The 14,225-nt window shown below is 40.2% G+C and overlaps 1 protein-coding gene across 1 annotated transcript in view; it reads left to right on the plus strand.

The window, feature by feature from the left end:
• The window catches only part of Rpsa2 (ribosomal protein SA 2), a 96,051-nt gene extending 82,558 nt beyond the window's left edge, over positions 1-13,493 (plus strand). Inside the window, 5 exon segments of the mRNA XM_060366327.1 lie at positions 12,645-12,796; positions 12,799-12,936; positions 12,939-13,019; positions 13,022-13,288; positions 13,291-13,493. Of these exon segments, the coding sequence (XP_060222310.1) occupies positions 12,645-12,796; positions 12,799-12,936; positions 12,939-13,019; positions 13,022-13,288; positions 13,291-13,493 (841 nt within the window).
• Positions 13,494-14,225: the final 732 nt, after the last annotated feature.

Below are 14,225 nucleotides of genomic sequence, written 5' to 3' on the forward strand. Positions count from 1 at the left end.
TGCGTAAGATAAGTGGGCTCTAACCTCCAGCTGGGATGTATTAGGGTGCCTCAGAGACACAGAGAGGTCTAAAAAGGGTCTGGAATGGAGTCTCAGAATGAGTAAGAAGACATCTGATATTAAGGACTTGATGGGGCCAGATGACATCGCAACAGCCATGACTGTGTGGTTTCTATGGATACAGCCCTATCTATTAAAGTAACATCCCTTGCATGTCCTCTAATGAAGGGGCTCTCCCGCTGCTGCCAAAAGTCAATGACATTGTTTTTTTTTTGTTTTTTTTTTTTTTTTTGTTGTTGTTGTTGTTGAAACATGTTGTCATGTAGCCAGGGAAAACCTGGAGCTTTCTATGTGACCGAGGCTGGCATCTTCCTATCCCGGAGTCCTCCTGCTTCCTCCTCCCAAGTGCCAAGGCTACAGGTACACCACACGTCTGGCTGTAATGACATCCAGCTTCTAGCTCCTCTGGACACATGTTACGGTAAGCAACCTGTTGGGATCATTGACTGCTGTGATGTCTCCTGAGAAAGCGCCCAGTTCCCAGCAGAAGCAGTACAACATATTTTCAAAGCACATAGCAAGAGCACTCCAGACACAGCACAGTCCTCCATTGTCCTCAAGGATGAAATTCCTAATGAAGCTGTGGCAGTGACACGTTCCATCAAGATACTGCAAAATGAGGGCAATCATGCCTACAGCCATAGGTTCCACTTTCTTGTTGTGTTTCTCTTATTCTGATTCCCTAGTTAGAATATTTTTTCCCAACATGCTCTCTGAGCTTCTATGAGAGACCAGGCTGAAATATCGATACTAACAATACTCTAAGCTTTAAGGCTGGTGTTTAATAAGCTAGTAGAAATCCTAAATCAGAGCTCTTCCCCAGACATTGGAGTTTGCAGATTTCTTAGGCTCTTCAAAGGGATGTCTCCAGTGCTAATGCCATCTTTAGAGTCCATAGATTTTTTTTTTCTAGATCCTAATCTCAATATTGAGTTTCTGGGTCTTCCTAGAATCCAGCTACATGGGAAAGCCCTCCAGCCATCTTTTATTTCTTTTCGTTTTTCTCTTCCTCTCTTTTTACTCACTTTTTTCCTTAATTTATTGCTTGAAACTGTTGCTGATGGTACGGAGTAGTTACAAAAGTAACCCCAATTCTTTCTCCCTTGTGTCTGCAGTCCTGGAATGTAGTTCTGTTCCTCTTCCAGTAAAAGACAGAGTCTGTTTTTCTTCCCCTTGAATATGGATAAGCTATGTGTCATGGTTCACATAATATAAAAAATGAGAGGGTGCTGAAGTCCAGGAATAGGCTTCAAGAGAGCTCATATGCTTTCAGTAAATTTAGTTTGTTCCTCCTTCTCTTCCTCATCCTATTCTTCATCTTTCTACTAATCTTCTTTCTCCTCGCCTTCTTTTTCTTCTTGCCATTTTATGTATACGGGTGTTTTGCCTATGAGCATGTCTATATACCACATGCATGCCTGGTGTCTGCTGAGGCCAAAGAGGGTGTCAGATTCCCTAAAACTTGAGTTACACAAGGTTGTGAGCCATTGATGTGGGTGCTGGGAATTGAGCCTGGATTCTGAAGAAGAGAAGCCCTCTTCTTAGCAAGTGAGTCATCTCTCCAGCCCAGCTTTCAAGATCTCTTGAGAAAGGTTCCCAGGCCTTTTTGGTAGAAGATAAGAGAATGAACAGAACAAAGCCAAGTTGGTGAAGCCCTTTCATCAGCAGCTATGCTCTACTGACCAGCTCCTCTGGTTGGTCCTATCTTACCTGAGCAAAACTACCCACCTGAGCCCTAAAAGCATGAGAAATTACATGCGGTCATGTGTAACAAACCTTCCCATTAGTAACGGCTATGACTTGACAGCTAACAGACACAGTAACCAGCATCTGAAATTGAGCAGCAGTGTCTTTGGGACAGGGTAAACTACAGGGATTGGGCAAACAGCTAGGCAAATTGACAAAAGCAGAAAAAATGTTTAGTAAATGATTCAAGGAGAAAGAAAAATACAGTTGGTTAAGAGATTACCAACTGCAATATATCTATATCTATATCTATATATATATATATATACATGTCTGTGCTAATAAACAAAAGCAAATATAGTTGTTCTACTTGTAGATTTTGGAAAGATGGTATTCAGGAAGTTTTGAACATGGTATCTGGTTTTGCCTGGGTAATACGATAGGAAACAGAAAGGAAAAAAAAATGCTAAGAAATGTTAAAGAAAACAGTGACCAGTTTACAGTGAAAAGTTTTGTAGACTTTAGAGGATGGTAAAGTTATTGGATTAGAAGATAATTCTTTTATCTCCATTCTCTCTGGTAGGAGAAATATTCACAAAATATGCAGCATTTATGCTCCTGGTCATGTGAGATGAGGAAGCACGTTTTACCTATTTCTTCTGCTTCTTGCAAATATTAAGTCTAAGCAATAACACGTGGAAAAGCCAGGTTATAACGCTGACAGCAAAGCTGAAAGATGGGAAAGAAGACCAGTTTTCAAGGCACCATCTAATGGGCGGCCTGGAGAACCATCACAAGATGCATTTTGTAGTGAGTCTCAGAAAGAGAGAAAAGAGAGAGATAGAGAAGTACTATAGAATAATAATAAGAAGTAATAGCTAAAACTTTCCAAATTGACAAGCACAAACTTCAAAGCTAAACAAACTCAAAACAAGAGGGAGAAAAAAAAGAAAAAAGAAACACACACACAAATCTATGCCAAGATGCATTATAATTAAGTATCTGAAAGTTAAACAGACGTAAAACTTGAAACAAGCTGGAGAAATAAATATATTGTTCATGGTAATAAAATGAAAAGCTCAACAGACAGCAGATTTCTCTCTAGAAAGCAAAAAGTTTGGCAGGAAGTGATGTAATTTTTTCAAAGGCTAAAGTCGTTGTCAAACCTTAAAATGTACGTTGAACAAAGAAATTCTTTAGGAATACAGAAGAAATAAAAATGTGATATTAGGGAAACTAAGGAACTTAGCCACAGAGAGATTCACTCCAGTGGGAAATTCACTAAAGAGAAAGAAAACAGTGGGAGAAGGCATCTTAGAACCAGAGGAAAACAGAAAAAAAAGTATGGAGAAGACAAGGATGTGGGCTAATAAAGTATATTTACTTCTCCAAATGGTAACTTAGGGAAGACCAAATTGTATTCCGCAGTGTGACATGATTGCCAATGTATGCAAGCAACATTTATGACTAATGTAAATGCTGAATGATAAGGGAATAAATTGTAAGATGTCCACACTTTGTTTTAGCTGGCAAATGCAGATATTAGATGTCCTATTTAGTTTTCATTGTGGATTCGACCACATAGAGTTCCCTGGGAAGAAGGGACCTCCACTGAGGAATTGCCTGTCTTTACAGATGATTGGTGTGGGAGAGGCTCAGCCCACTACCCACTGTAGGTGGCCCTATCCCTAGGCAGCTGGACTTACCTGTATAAGAAAGCCTTCATGTATAAGAGCCACAGAGAGAGCCAGTAGGCAGTGTTCCTCTATGTTTTCTGGCCTGATTTCCCTCCTTGATGGACTGTAACCTAGAAGCGCATTTCTTCCTAAGCTGCTTTGGTCATGGTAGAACACAAGTACATTTAACGAGAAATACTACACACTAAGCACAACCATGGAAAAAGCTGTTTGTCAGACACACTGTAGATCACGGGTTCTCAACCTTCCTAATGCTGTGACCCTCATGTTGTGGTGATGCCCAACCATAAATTATTTTTTGTTGCTGCTTCATAAATGTAAGTTGGCTACTGTTATGACTCTGTAGTGTAAACATCTGTCTTCTCTACTGGTCTTAGGCAACCCCTGTGAATGGTCATTCACCCCCAAAAGGGGTTGCCACACCCCTTTTGAGCTGAGAACCATTGCTGTGTCTCAAAATGAAATACAAAAATAGATAGATAGATAGATGGATAGATAGATAGATAGATTAGATAAATGAATAAATAGAAAAAGCTAAATGAAAGCTTAAATACTTCACAGAGAGGTCATAAAAATAAATATTGTTACAAACAGCAAAATAAAATAACCAGAAAGAATAAATAAAAGATAGAATGACTTATTTAAAATTAATATATCAATAATTATATTACATATACATGCTCTAAAATTAGCATTCAAAAGACAAAGATTGGCAGAATAATTTTTTAAAAAAATATAGCAACTCTGTGTTGATAACAAGAGATTTACCATATTTTTATTTCCACTTATTTTTCATATTTGCTTTGGGGAGGGGAACAGGGTTTCTTTATGTAGCTCAGACTAGCCTCAAATTTACTATTCTGCCTCATTTTCTGAGTGCTGTAATTACAGGCGTGTGCCCCATGCTTAGTTGAAAATTACTTTAAATATACTACAATAATAGATACAGATTTTAAAATAAAGTATGCAGGAAATACATATTAGATGATACGGGTTGAATGAAATGTTCCCCACAGGCTCATACATTTGAACACTTGGTCTCCAGCTGGGCACTGTTTGGGATGTTAGGGAACCATTTGGACATGGTCCTAGCTGGCTGGCAAAAACCACTAGATATGAGCCTTTGAAGCTTAGCCTCCGCTTGAGCCAGCCACAGTAACTAGATGCCTCACACTCTTGCTGATGGTGATGGAGCCATGCCTTTCCTACTAGGACAGACTGATGTCTCTTGAAACCATGAGCCAAAATAAAATCCACCCTTTTAAAAAATATTTTTACTTATTTTTCCATTTATTTATTTATTTATTGCTTTGCATCCCGATGGGAACTTCCGCTCCTTCCTCTCCTCCCAGTCTCTCCCTCTCACCTCTCCTCCCCCTATGCCCTCCTAAGGATATCAACCCACCTTGGCATATGAAGTTGTAGGAGAATGGGGAACATCTTCTATTGAGGCTAGACAAGGCCATCCAGTTATGAGAAAGTTATCCAAAGGCAGGTACCAGAGGCAGAGACAGCCCCTGCTCCTTCTGTTAGAGGTCCCAAATGAACACCAAGCTGTACATCTGTTACCTATGTGTAGGAGGCCTAGTTCTATCCCGCGGATGCTCTCTGGCTGGTGGTTCAGTCTCTATGAGCCCCTATTGGTCCAGGTTAGTTGATTCTTTAGGTTTTCTTGTGGTATCCTTGACCTCTGTGGCTCTCTAAATCCTTCCTTTCTCTCTTCTATAGGATTCCCCAAGCTCAGCCTAATGTTTGGCTGTGAGTCTCTGCATCCATTTTCATCAGCTGCTGGGTGAAGACACTCATATGACAGTTATGCTAGAATCTGCAAGTATAGCAGAATATTGTTAATAATGTCAGGGATGAGCTCTCTCTCATGGCATGGGACTCAAATTGGAATAGTCATTGGTTGGCTGTTCCCTCACTTTCTGCTCCCTCTTTATCCCCGACCCTCTTATAGGCAGGAAAAATTGTGGATGGAAGACTTCGTGGCTGGGTTGATAACCCCATCCTTCTATTGGAAGTCTTTCCTGGTTACAGGATGTGACCTTTTATGTTTCATATCCCCTATAGCAAGGAGTCACAGATTGCTGAGAGTTTCCATCATCTGTGATTTCTAGCTTGTTCCAGAGATACCTCCTCCCCCCATGCCCACCCACTTCCCTTTCTGGCCACCTTCCACACCTTTGATTCCTCCTGTTCCCCTTACCACCCCTCTCCCACCCAGTTTCCTCCCTCTGACCACAGCAGATGCCTTTTTTTATTTCTTCTGAGTGATATTTAAACATACTCCTTTGGGCCTTACTTGTTACTTAGTGTCTTTGGGTCTGTGCATGGTTATCCTGTACTTTATGGCTAAAATCCATTTATAAGTGAGTACATTCCATGTTTGTTTTCTTGGTCTGGGTTACCTCGATCAGGATGATATTTTCTAGTTCAATCCATTTGGCTGAAAATTCAGGATGTCCTTGTGTTTGGGTGAAATGTTCTGTAGATATCTGTTCAGTCCACTTGATTCCTAATGTCTGTTAGTTTCATTATTTCTCTGCTTAGTTTTTGTCCTGATGACCTGTCCATTGGTGAATGAGAGGTGTTGATGTTTCCTGTTATTAATATATGTGGTTCAATGTGTGATTTAATATTTAGTAATGTTTCTTTTACACATATGGGTGCCCTTGCATTTGGAGCATAGATACTCAGAATTGAGACATCATCTTGGTGGATTTTGTTTTTCTTTTGATAAATATGAAGTGTCTTTCCCCATCTCTTCTGACTATTTGTGGCTCAAGTCTACTTTGTTAAATATTAGAATAGCTACTCCAGCTTGCTTCTTGGGTCCATCTGCTTGGAAAAAAATTTCAGTCCTTTACTCTGAGGTAATGTCTATCTTTGTTGCTGAGATGTGTTTATTATATACACATATATAGCACCCATTCTGTCAATCTGTATTTGTGGTTTTTTTTTTTAAATTGGGGAATTAAGTACATTGATGTTGAGAGATAGTAATAACTAATGACTGTTAATTACTGTTATTTTGATGTTGGTACTGTGTGTGTGTGTGTGTGTGTGTTCCCCCCCCTTTTTTTCTGGTTTTGATGATGTGGGGTTATTTATTTCCTGGGTTTTCCTGGGGGTAGTTAGCCTCCCAGGGTTGGAGTTTTCCTTCTAGTATCCTCTGTAGGGCTAGACTTGTGGAAAGATACTGTTTAAATTTGGTTTTGTCATGAAATATCTGTTTTCTCCAACTACGGTGATTGAAAGTTTCACTGGGTATAGTAGTCTGGGCTGGTATCTATAGTCTCTTAGAGACTGCAAAACATCTGCCCAGGCCCTTCTGGCTTTTAAAGTCTATGTTGGCAAGTTTGTTGTAATTCTAATAGGTTTGACTTTTATAAGTTACTTTGCCTTTTTCCTTTGTGGCTTTTAATATTCTTTCTTTGTTCTGTATATTTAGTGTTTTGGTTAGTGTGTGGCAGGAGAATTTTCTTTTCTGGTCCAGTCTATTTGATATTTTTGTAAGCTTCTTGTATGTTTATAGGCATCATTTTAGGTTAAGGAAATTTTCTTCTACAATTTTGTTAAAACTATTTTCTGGGCCTTTGAGCTGGGAATCCTCTCCTTTTATTCTCATTATTCTTAGGTTTAGTCTTTTCATACTACTATCCCAGACTTCTAGGATGTTTTTTTGTGAAGGACTTTCTTGATTTAACATGTACTTTAACCAATGTATTGATTTCTTCAGTTGTATCTTCTACACCTGAGATTCTTTTCTCCATCTCTTGTATTCTGTTGATGATGCTTACTTCTGTAGTTCCAGTTCTCTTTATGAAGTTTTCTATCTCCAGGAGTCCCTCATTTTGTGCTTTCTTTATTGCTTCTATTCCCATTTTCAGGTCTTGAACAGTTTTATTCATTTCCTTCATCTGCTTTACTGTATTTTCCTGTATTTCTTTAAGGTATGTATTCATTTCCTCTTCAAAGGCCTCTATCACCTTCATAAGAATATATTTAAGGTTATTTTCCTGTGTTTCATCTGCGTTAAGATATCTAGGCATCTCTGTAATAGGATACTGGGTTCTGGTGGTACCATCATGACCTGGCTCTTGTTGATTGCATTCTTACACTGGCCTTTAACCATCTGGTTGTCTGTAGTGTTGGCAGACCTCCAGTAATTCAGGCAGAATTGTGGGCCAGAAAATGTAACACAGGGAAGAAGGTGTGGTTTACCACTGTTGGGAGTACTTTAGGAGAGCCAGCAGACAGGGGATCAAGAGGGAGGGGTCTCACCTGGAGGTCCATGAAGAAAGCAGGCCTCTGGAAATGCAGGTAGAACTGTCTAGGAAATAGAGTACACAGGGGACAGGGCAGTGCTCACTGCTGCTGTCTTGCTCAGGGGGACCTATCAGGCCTGAGACTGGGAGGGCATCTCACCCAGATGTCCTGGGTGACAGCAGGCCTCCAGGGATGGAGGCTGAGTTGTGGGCTGGGGAATGGAGTACATGGGGAACAAGGCAGAGTTCGTATCTGTTGGGTTTGTGGGTGTGTGGGTGTAGGTATGAAGGATGGGGTGAGGATGGGGGGACACAAGGATATGACACCCCTTCTGCTCTTAAGTTGCTTCTATCTGTTATTTTGTCTTAGTTATGAAAAGAGTAACTAACAGAATGAAAAAAATAGGGTTTTTTTAGATTATAATATAATATAATAATAATATTTTCTCCTTCCCTTTCCACTTCCAGAACCTCCCATGTGTCTATCCCTGCTTTCTTTCAACTTTATGGCTTCTTTTGCTTTAATTATTACATATATATGTGTATGTGTTTATATATATATATATATATATATATATATATATATATATATATATATTCCTAAATAAATAAATACAATATGCTCATATGCTCAGTCCTTATAATGGTACTTACATGTATGTTTTCAGTGTTCACCATTTAGTATTGGATAACCAATTGGTGCGGTGTTCCCTGAGAAAGACTATTTCTCACACTCTCAGAATTCCTTAATTGCCTGAAGTTCCTTGTAGAGGTTTGAGGCCTCACGAGCATTCCACTATTGGTATCGTCTTTCTTCAGCTCTTGTTTAGGCAACCTCGTTGGTGAGATGCCATGGGTGTAGCTTCTGATATTTTTGGAACACTACGCTTCTCACAGTGACTCCCTATTCTTCGGGCTCTTATACTTTTAGCCTTTCCTCCAAATGACATCTGAACCTTAAGTGCAGAAATTGTGCTGTGGATGTATCCATTGGGACTGGGATACCAGCCCAACATTTTATCACCCCTACCACCACCACCACCCATACCATCATCATCATTATCATTTTCATCATCATCATCATCATCATCATCATTGTTATCATTATTGGGGAGTTGATTTGTTTATATCAGACACCCTGTGAGTAAAATTTATTCTTTCTAAAATTCATAGCGATTCCAAACATGCGGAAAATAAATGTGAAGCAGAAATTGACACAAATGGGTGAGGCCAGAAGCTCTGTGGATTCTTAAGCCAATGCATTAAACATCAGTCAAAATCAACTTTTTCAGGATTTTGGTAATTAATCGATGGATTTCAGCAACCCAGTGTTTATGCAAGGAAGTGGCCAAGTGTCACTGAGATCAGACCAGCAAGCCTCGAGCTTCTGTAACTTACTTCAGCTCTATCCTTCAGTTTAGAAGTGTTGAGAAATACCAACCCACATTACCAATGCCAAGGGAACCAGAAGTCAAAAAAAAATCATCAATTGTAGAAGAGTTGTATGTGTATTGTTTTTCCCTTTTGGAAACATGTTAGAGGTGAACCTGGTGACCCTGCACAGGGTGAACAGTACTGTACCATGGAACTACACCACCAGATTGCTGTAACCTGGCTCTTGGCAGGTAGGGTCTTCCTATCCAGTGTAGAATGGCCATGGCCTGTCCATCTTCCTGACTCCACCTCCTGAGTACTAAGTTTATAATTATTCACCACCACACCTGGGGAAACCTTGTTTTTATTTGGCTGATTTAGAACTTGTGAATGCTAAGTCTCTTTTGTGGGGATATTTGACAGACACATTTATAGGCAGGTATTTTAATATTGTGAGTGTCTGAGGCAATGAATGAAACTAACAGTGAGCAATATAAAAAGAAAAGGACCCTCTATAAATTTTTGAAAAGTTGTGACATTTTCTTACAGACTTCAGAATCCAGACACATATATGGCACTGTGTGTACTGAAGAAAAACCCAAGAAGGCCTGCACTCTCACCTGTGGGTCCTTGTGACTCTGCCCAGGAAGGAAATGAGGCCAAGATGTCATTTTGCTGGATTGTGTGTTGAAGGCATATTTCAACATCCACACAGAGCCCATAAACAAAGATTATTGATTCAAAATGTTTAAGGAAAGCTCTATCCAATTATATAGCTGACCACTAAGCTAACTGAACTGAGACCTAAGTGGACACACAATAAATAATGCAGACTTTACAGAGGTACTTTACAAAACAGGGAGAAAATCACTAAGCAACTGTGATCAGCATTCAAACCCACCAATCCAGAGAAGAAGAAGGAGTCTGATTTCATGAGTTGTCAAACCATAGTTAATGTGTTTTAATTTTTTTTTTCTTATTTAGTTTTATTTTCTGTACGTGCATGGACCTGCTTGTCTGTGTCTACACTGCATGTGTGCAATGCTCGTAGAGGCCGGAAGATAGTGTAAAACCCCCTGGGACTGGAGTTACAGACGGTTATGAGGTGCCACGTGGATGCTGGGAACCAAACTCAGGTCCTCTGGAAGAGCAGCTAGTGCCTTTAACAGCTGAGCCATCTCTCCAGTCTGCAATGGATGGTTTTCTATTGCCAACCACATGTCTAGAAGACAGTGAGATAACAAAGAAACAACTACCATGAAAAAAACTATCAAGGAAAAAAATTTATTTATGAGGGAAAGATGTACAGAGAGAAAGAGAGAGACAGAAAAAGCAAGGGGGAGACATAGACAGACAAACAGAGAGAGAGTGAGAGAGAGAGAGACCCATAATGCAGAAATTAATATAACTCAGAAGATAAATGCAGAAATTCAGATAACTACAATTGAAAGTTTATTATTACAGGCCAATACTATAAAAATATTAAAGGGAAGTTCTCAGACTGAATTGAGAGAACAATGAATAGTGAGTTGATACATGTGGTATTAAAGAATACTGGTCAAGGTATATACATGGGTAAGTGTAAAATTTGTAAATATTTTTACTGCAAGTCTTTTTTTCCTGATCTGATTGAAAAGATAGCTATAGGAGATGATAATAAATATCTTTGTTACTGCTTTTGTCATGTATTATGATATAACTTTTGATGTTATCAGCATCAAGGAGGGGGAGTGGAAATCATAGGAAAAGAATTTTTGCACACTAGTTGAACTAAATTGACATAAACCTAAAGAGCCTGGTGTGACTTTAGGTGACAGTTCTTGAGAAGCCACTAGGAAAATAACTAGAATATATGGTAAACAAAAAGGCAATGGCATTGGACTGGTGTATAAGAATATTGATGTGTCTAAGACATATAATGGAGGAATTATGGAACAAAAATAAGATATATATAGAAGCAGAATGACAGACATAAATCCTGTTTACCAGTAGTTGCATTAAATGTAAATGGATTAAGCTCTCAATTAAAAGACAAAGATTGACAGAATGAATTTAAGCGGGAAATTAACCAAACTATCTGCTGTCTGCAAATAATTTGAAAGAAAATAGATGAAAAAAGAGACTAATACAGTAATAACCAAAGAGAGCTGGAGTTCTTTTACATTAACTTGAGGAAACAACAGACTATATGAGGCAGATTTACTTCTGATATGGCTGTGATCTAGAAAATATAGAATCCACAAAAATATCTTAGAAATGTGAGCTCAGCAAAGTTCATAACATACAGAAACTACATCCAAAATTCAATTGTATCTTTGGGAATGCAGAGATAAGTAAATTATAGGCAGATTATTCTAAACTTTATCTGAGAAGGAAAAACTAAAAGTAGTTCATTTCTAAAAGAGAAAAATAAAGTCGAAGAATTCACTGTCAGGACTTAGTATGTAACTATAATAATCAGTTGCAGGTTGTTGGTGTAGAGATACAAGGATATACCTGTAAGACAGGGGAAGATCTAAAAGCAGTCACTCAAAGTTCAGTCAATTAATTTTTTTAGATTTATTTTAATTGTGTGTGTGTGTATGTAGGGTGTGTGTGTGTGTGTGTGTGTGTGTGTGTGTGTAGTTTTGTACAAGTAAGTCCAGGTGACTCCAAAAAGGCCAGAAGAGGGCATCAGTTCCTCTAAAGCTTCCCTTACAATTGATTATGTTGAGTCACCTGATATGGGTGGTAGGAAATGAACTCCAGTTCTCAGCAACTGCTCTTAGCAAATGAGCCCATTCTACAGCCCACGGCCAGTTGATTTTCGTAAAAGATACAAAGGCAATTGAATAAATAAGTGGTCCTATAAGCACATTCATATAAATTCCACCAGCACCTGTATATCACCCATCCACCAAACTGCTCACCCATACATCCACCCACCATCACCGTCAATCCATCATCCTCCATCATGCACTCATGTATAATCCACCCATCTACCTATAAATTTACCTCCCATTCATCATCATGCATCTATAACCCACTTATACATCACCCATCCATCACCCACCCATCTATCTATCCATCACCCATCCATCCATCCATCACCCACCCATCCATTTTCCATCCATCTATTAAAGTATTACATCTTACAAAATATTAATTCAAAATTATTCATGTATTTAAATATAAAATTCTATCTTTAGAAATACATATGATAAAATCTTAAAAACTATATGATTTATCAAAAAAGCAGTAAGTTGGATTTTACAAAAAAAAAGTTTTGTTTTGTTTTGTTTTTTAATTTTTTGAGATAGGGTTTTCTCTGTGTAGCCTTGGCTATCCCGAACTGCTAGCTTTGTAGACCAGACTGGCCTAGAACTCAAAGTGATCTGCCTACTTCTGCCTCCTGAGTGCTGGGATTAAAGGCATGTACCACCACGCCTGGTGGATTTCACAAACTTTTAATGTGTTTGCCTCATGCGAGATCTTGTTATGAAAGTAAGGGGGCTTTCTGTGCTGCCCAGGGACTGGTCTATACAGCGTTGTTCTTGATTCTCATCATAACTTAAAGGGAAACCTACACAAAGTCTGGAGCCTTCAATGTCCTGCAGATGAAGAAGGAGAATGTCCTCAAATTCCTTGCTGCAGAAACCCACTTAGGTGGCACCAACCTTGACTTTCATATGGAACAATACATCTACAATCTGAAGAGGACCAGGGAAAAGCTAGGACTACTGTTGCCATTGAGAACCCTGCTGATGTCTGCCTCATTTCCTCCAGGAACTCTGGCCAGCGAGCTGTGCTGAAGTTTGCTGCTGCCACTGGAGCCACTCCAAATGCTGGCTGCTTCACACCTGGGACCTTCAAGCAGCTTTCAGGAAGCCATGGCTTCTAGTGGTGACTGATCCCAGGGCTGACCACCAGCCCCTCACAGAGGCCTCTTACATCACCTGCCCGTCATTGCTCTGTGCAATGTGGACATTTCTCCTCTGCGCTATGTGGATATTGCCATCCCATACAATAAGGGAGCTCACTCAATAGGTCTGATGTGGTGGATGCTGGCCCAAGAAGTACTGCGCATGCGTGTCACTATCTTCCGTGAGCACTCACGGGAGGTTATGCCTGATCTTTACTTCTACAGAGACCCAGGGGAGACTGAGAAAGAGGAGCAGGCTCCTGCTGAGACGGCCGTGGTCAAGGAGGAATTTCAGCGCCAGTTCCTGAGTTCACTGCTGTTCATCCAGAGGTGGTAAACTGGTCTGAGAGTGTGCAGGTGCCCTCTGACCCCATCCAGAAGTTCTCTCCTGGAGACTGGAGTGCCCAGTCAGCCACTGAGGACTGCGCAACAGTTCCCACAACGCAGGCCACTGAGTGGGTTGGAGCCGCCTTGAGGATCCTGAGCTCCTCTGCAGACACCTGAGCAAAGGGGGGAAGGACAGAAGGAAAATAAAGTTCCTAAACGCTGAAAAAATTTATTTTCTGGAAACTTAAATCCTAAAGTAACCATGTGTGAGCACTGACTTAGGAGGTGATGGAATCATGAAGTCAGTCCCTCAAGAAATGACAGACTTCACCACGGGCGTTCCTACACAGCCATGGTTATAAGTCAAGTCCCTCACTCTTGCGTCATCTCTCCTGGTTGTGTTCATGTGTCCTTTTGCTTTCCCACCTTACAGCACAAAAGCCCTCATTGGGATGGATGCCCTGAACCAGCCCCCTGCCTCTGGACTTTCCTGTCCCCAGTCATAAGCCAATAAGCCCCTTTTCTTTATGGTTTACTCTGTGGGTCACTCAACTCTCGTCAGAGTCGTTTCTTTTTGTAGTAGATGCCAATTAACACAGAGACCCACACGTGCAGAGAATGGGAGACACTGGGGGCACTCAGCCCTAAATGAGATGTCTTCATCAGGGATTGATGCAGAAAAGGAAAAGGAATAGTAAGAGCCAGAAGTGGTGGAGCATGCCAAAGAAAGACAGGGCAGATGCACGTATCGACTCACAGAAACCATGGCATCATGCTCAAGACTTGTACAGATTCAAACTAGGCAAATTCCCAGCACAGAAAAGGGTGTGTGTGTGTGTGTGTGTGTGTGAGGTTGTATGCCATTTTAGATGGGGAAAGACTGTGAGGAGAGGCTTGGCATGCATAGTC

The sequence above is a fragment of the Meriones unguiculatus genome, chromosome 14, assembly GCF_030254825.1.
Source record: "Meriones unguiculatus strain TT.TT164.6M chromosome 14, Bangor_MerUng_6.1, whole genome shotgun sequence".
NCBI lineage: Eukaryota > Metazoa > Chordata > Mammalia > Rodentia > Muridae > Meriones > Meriones unguiculatus.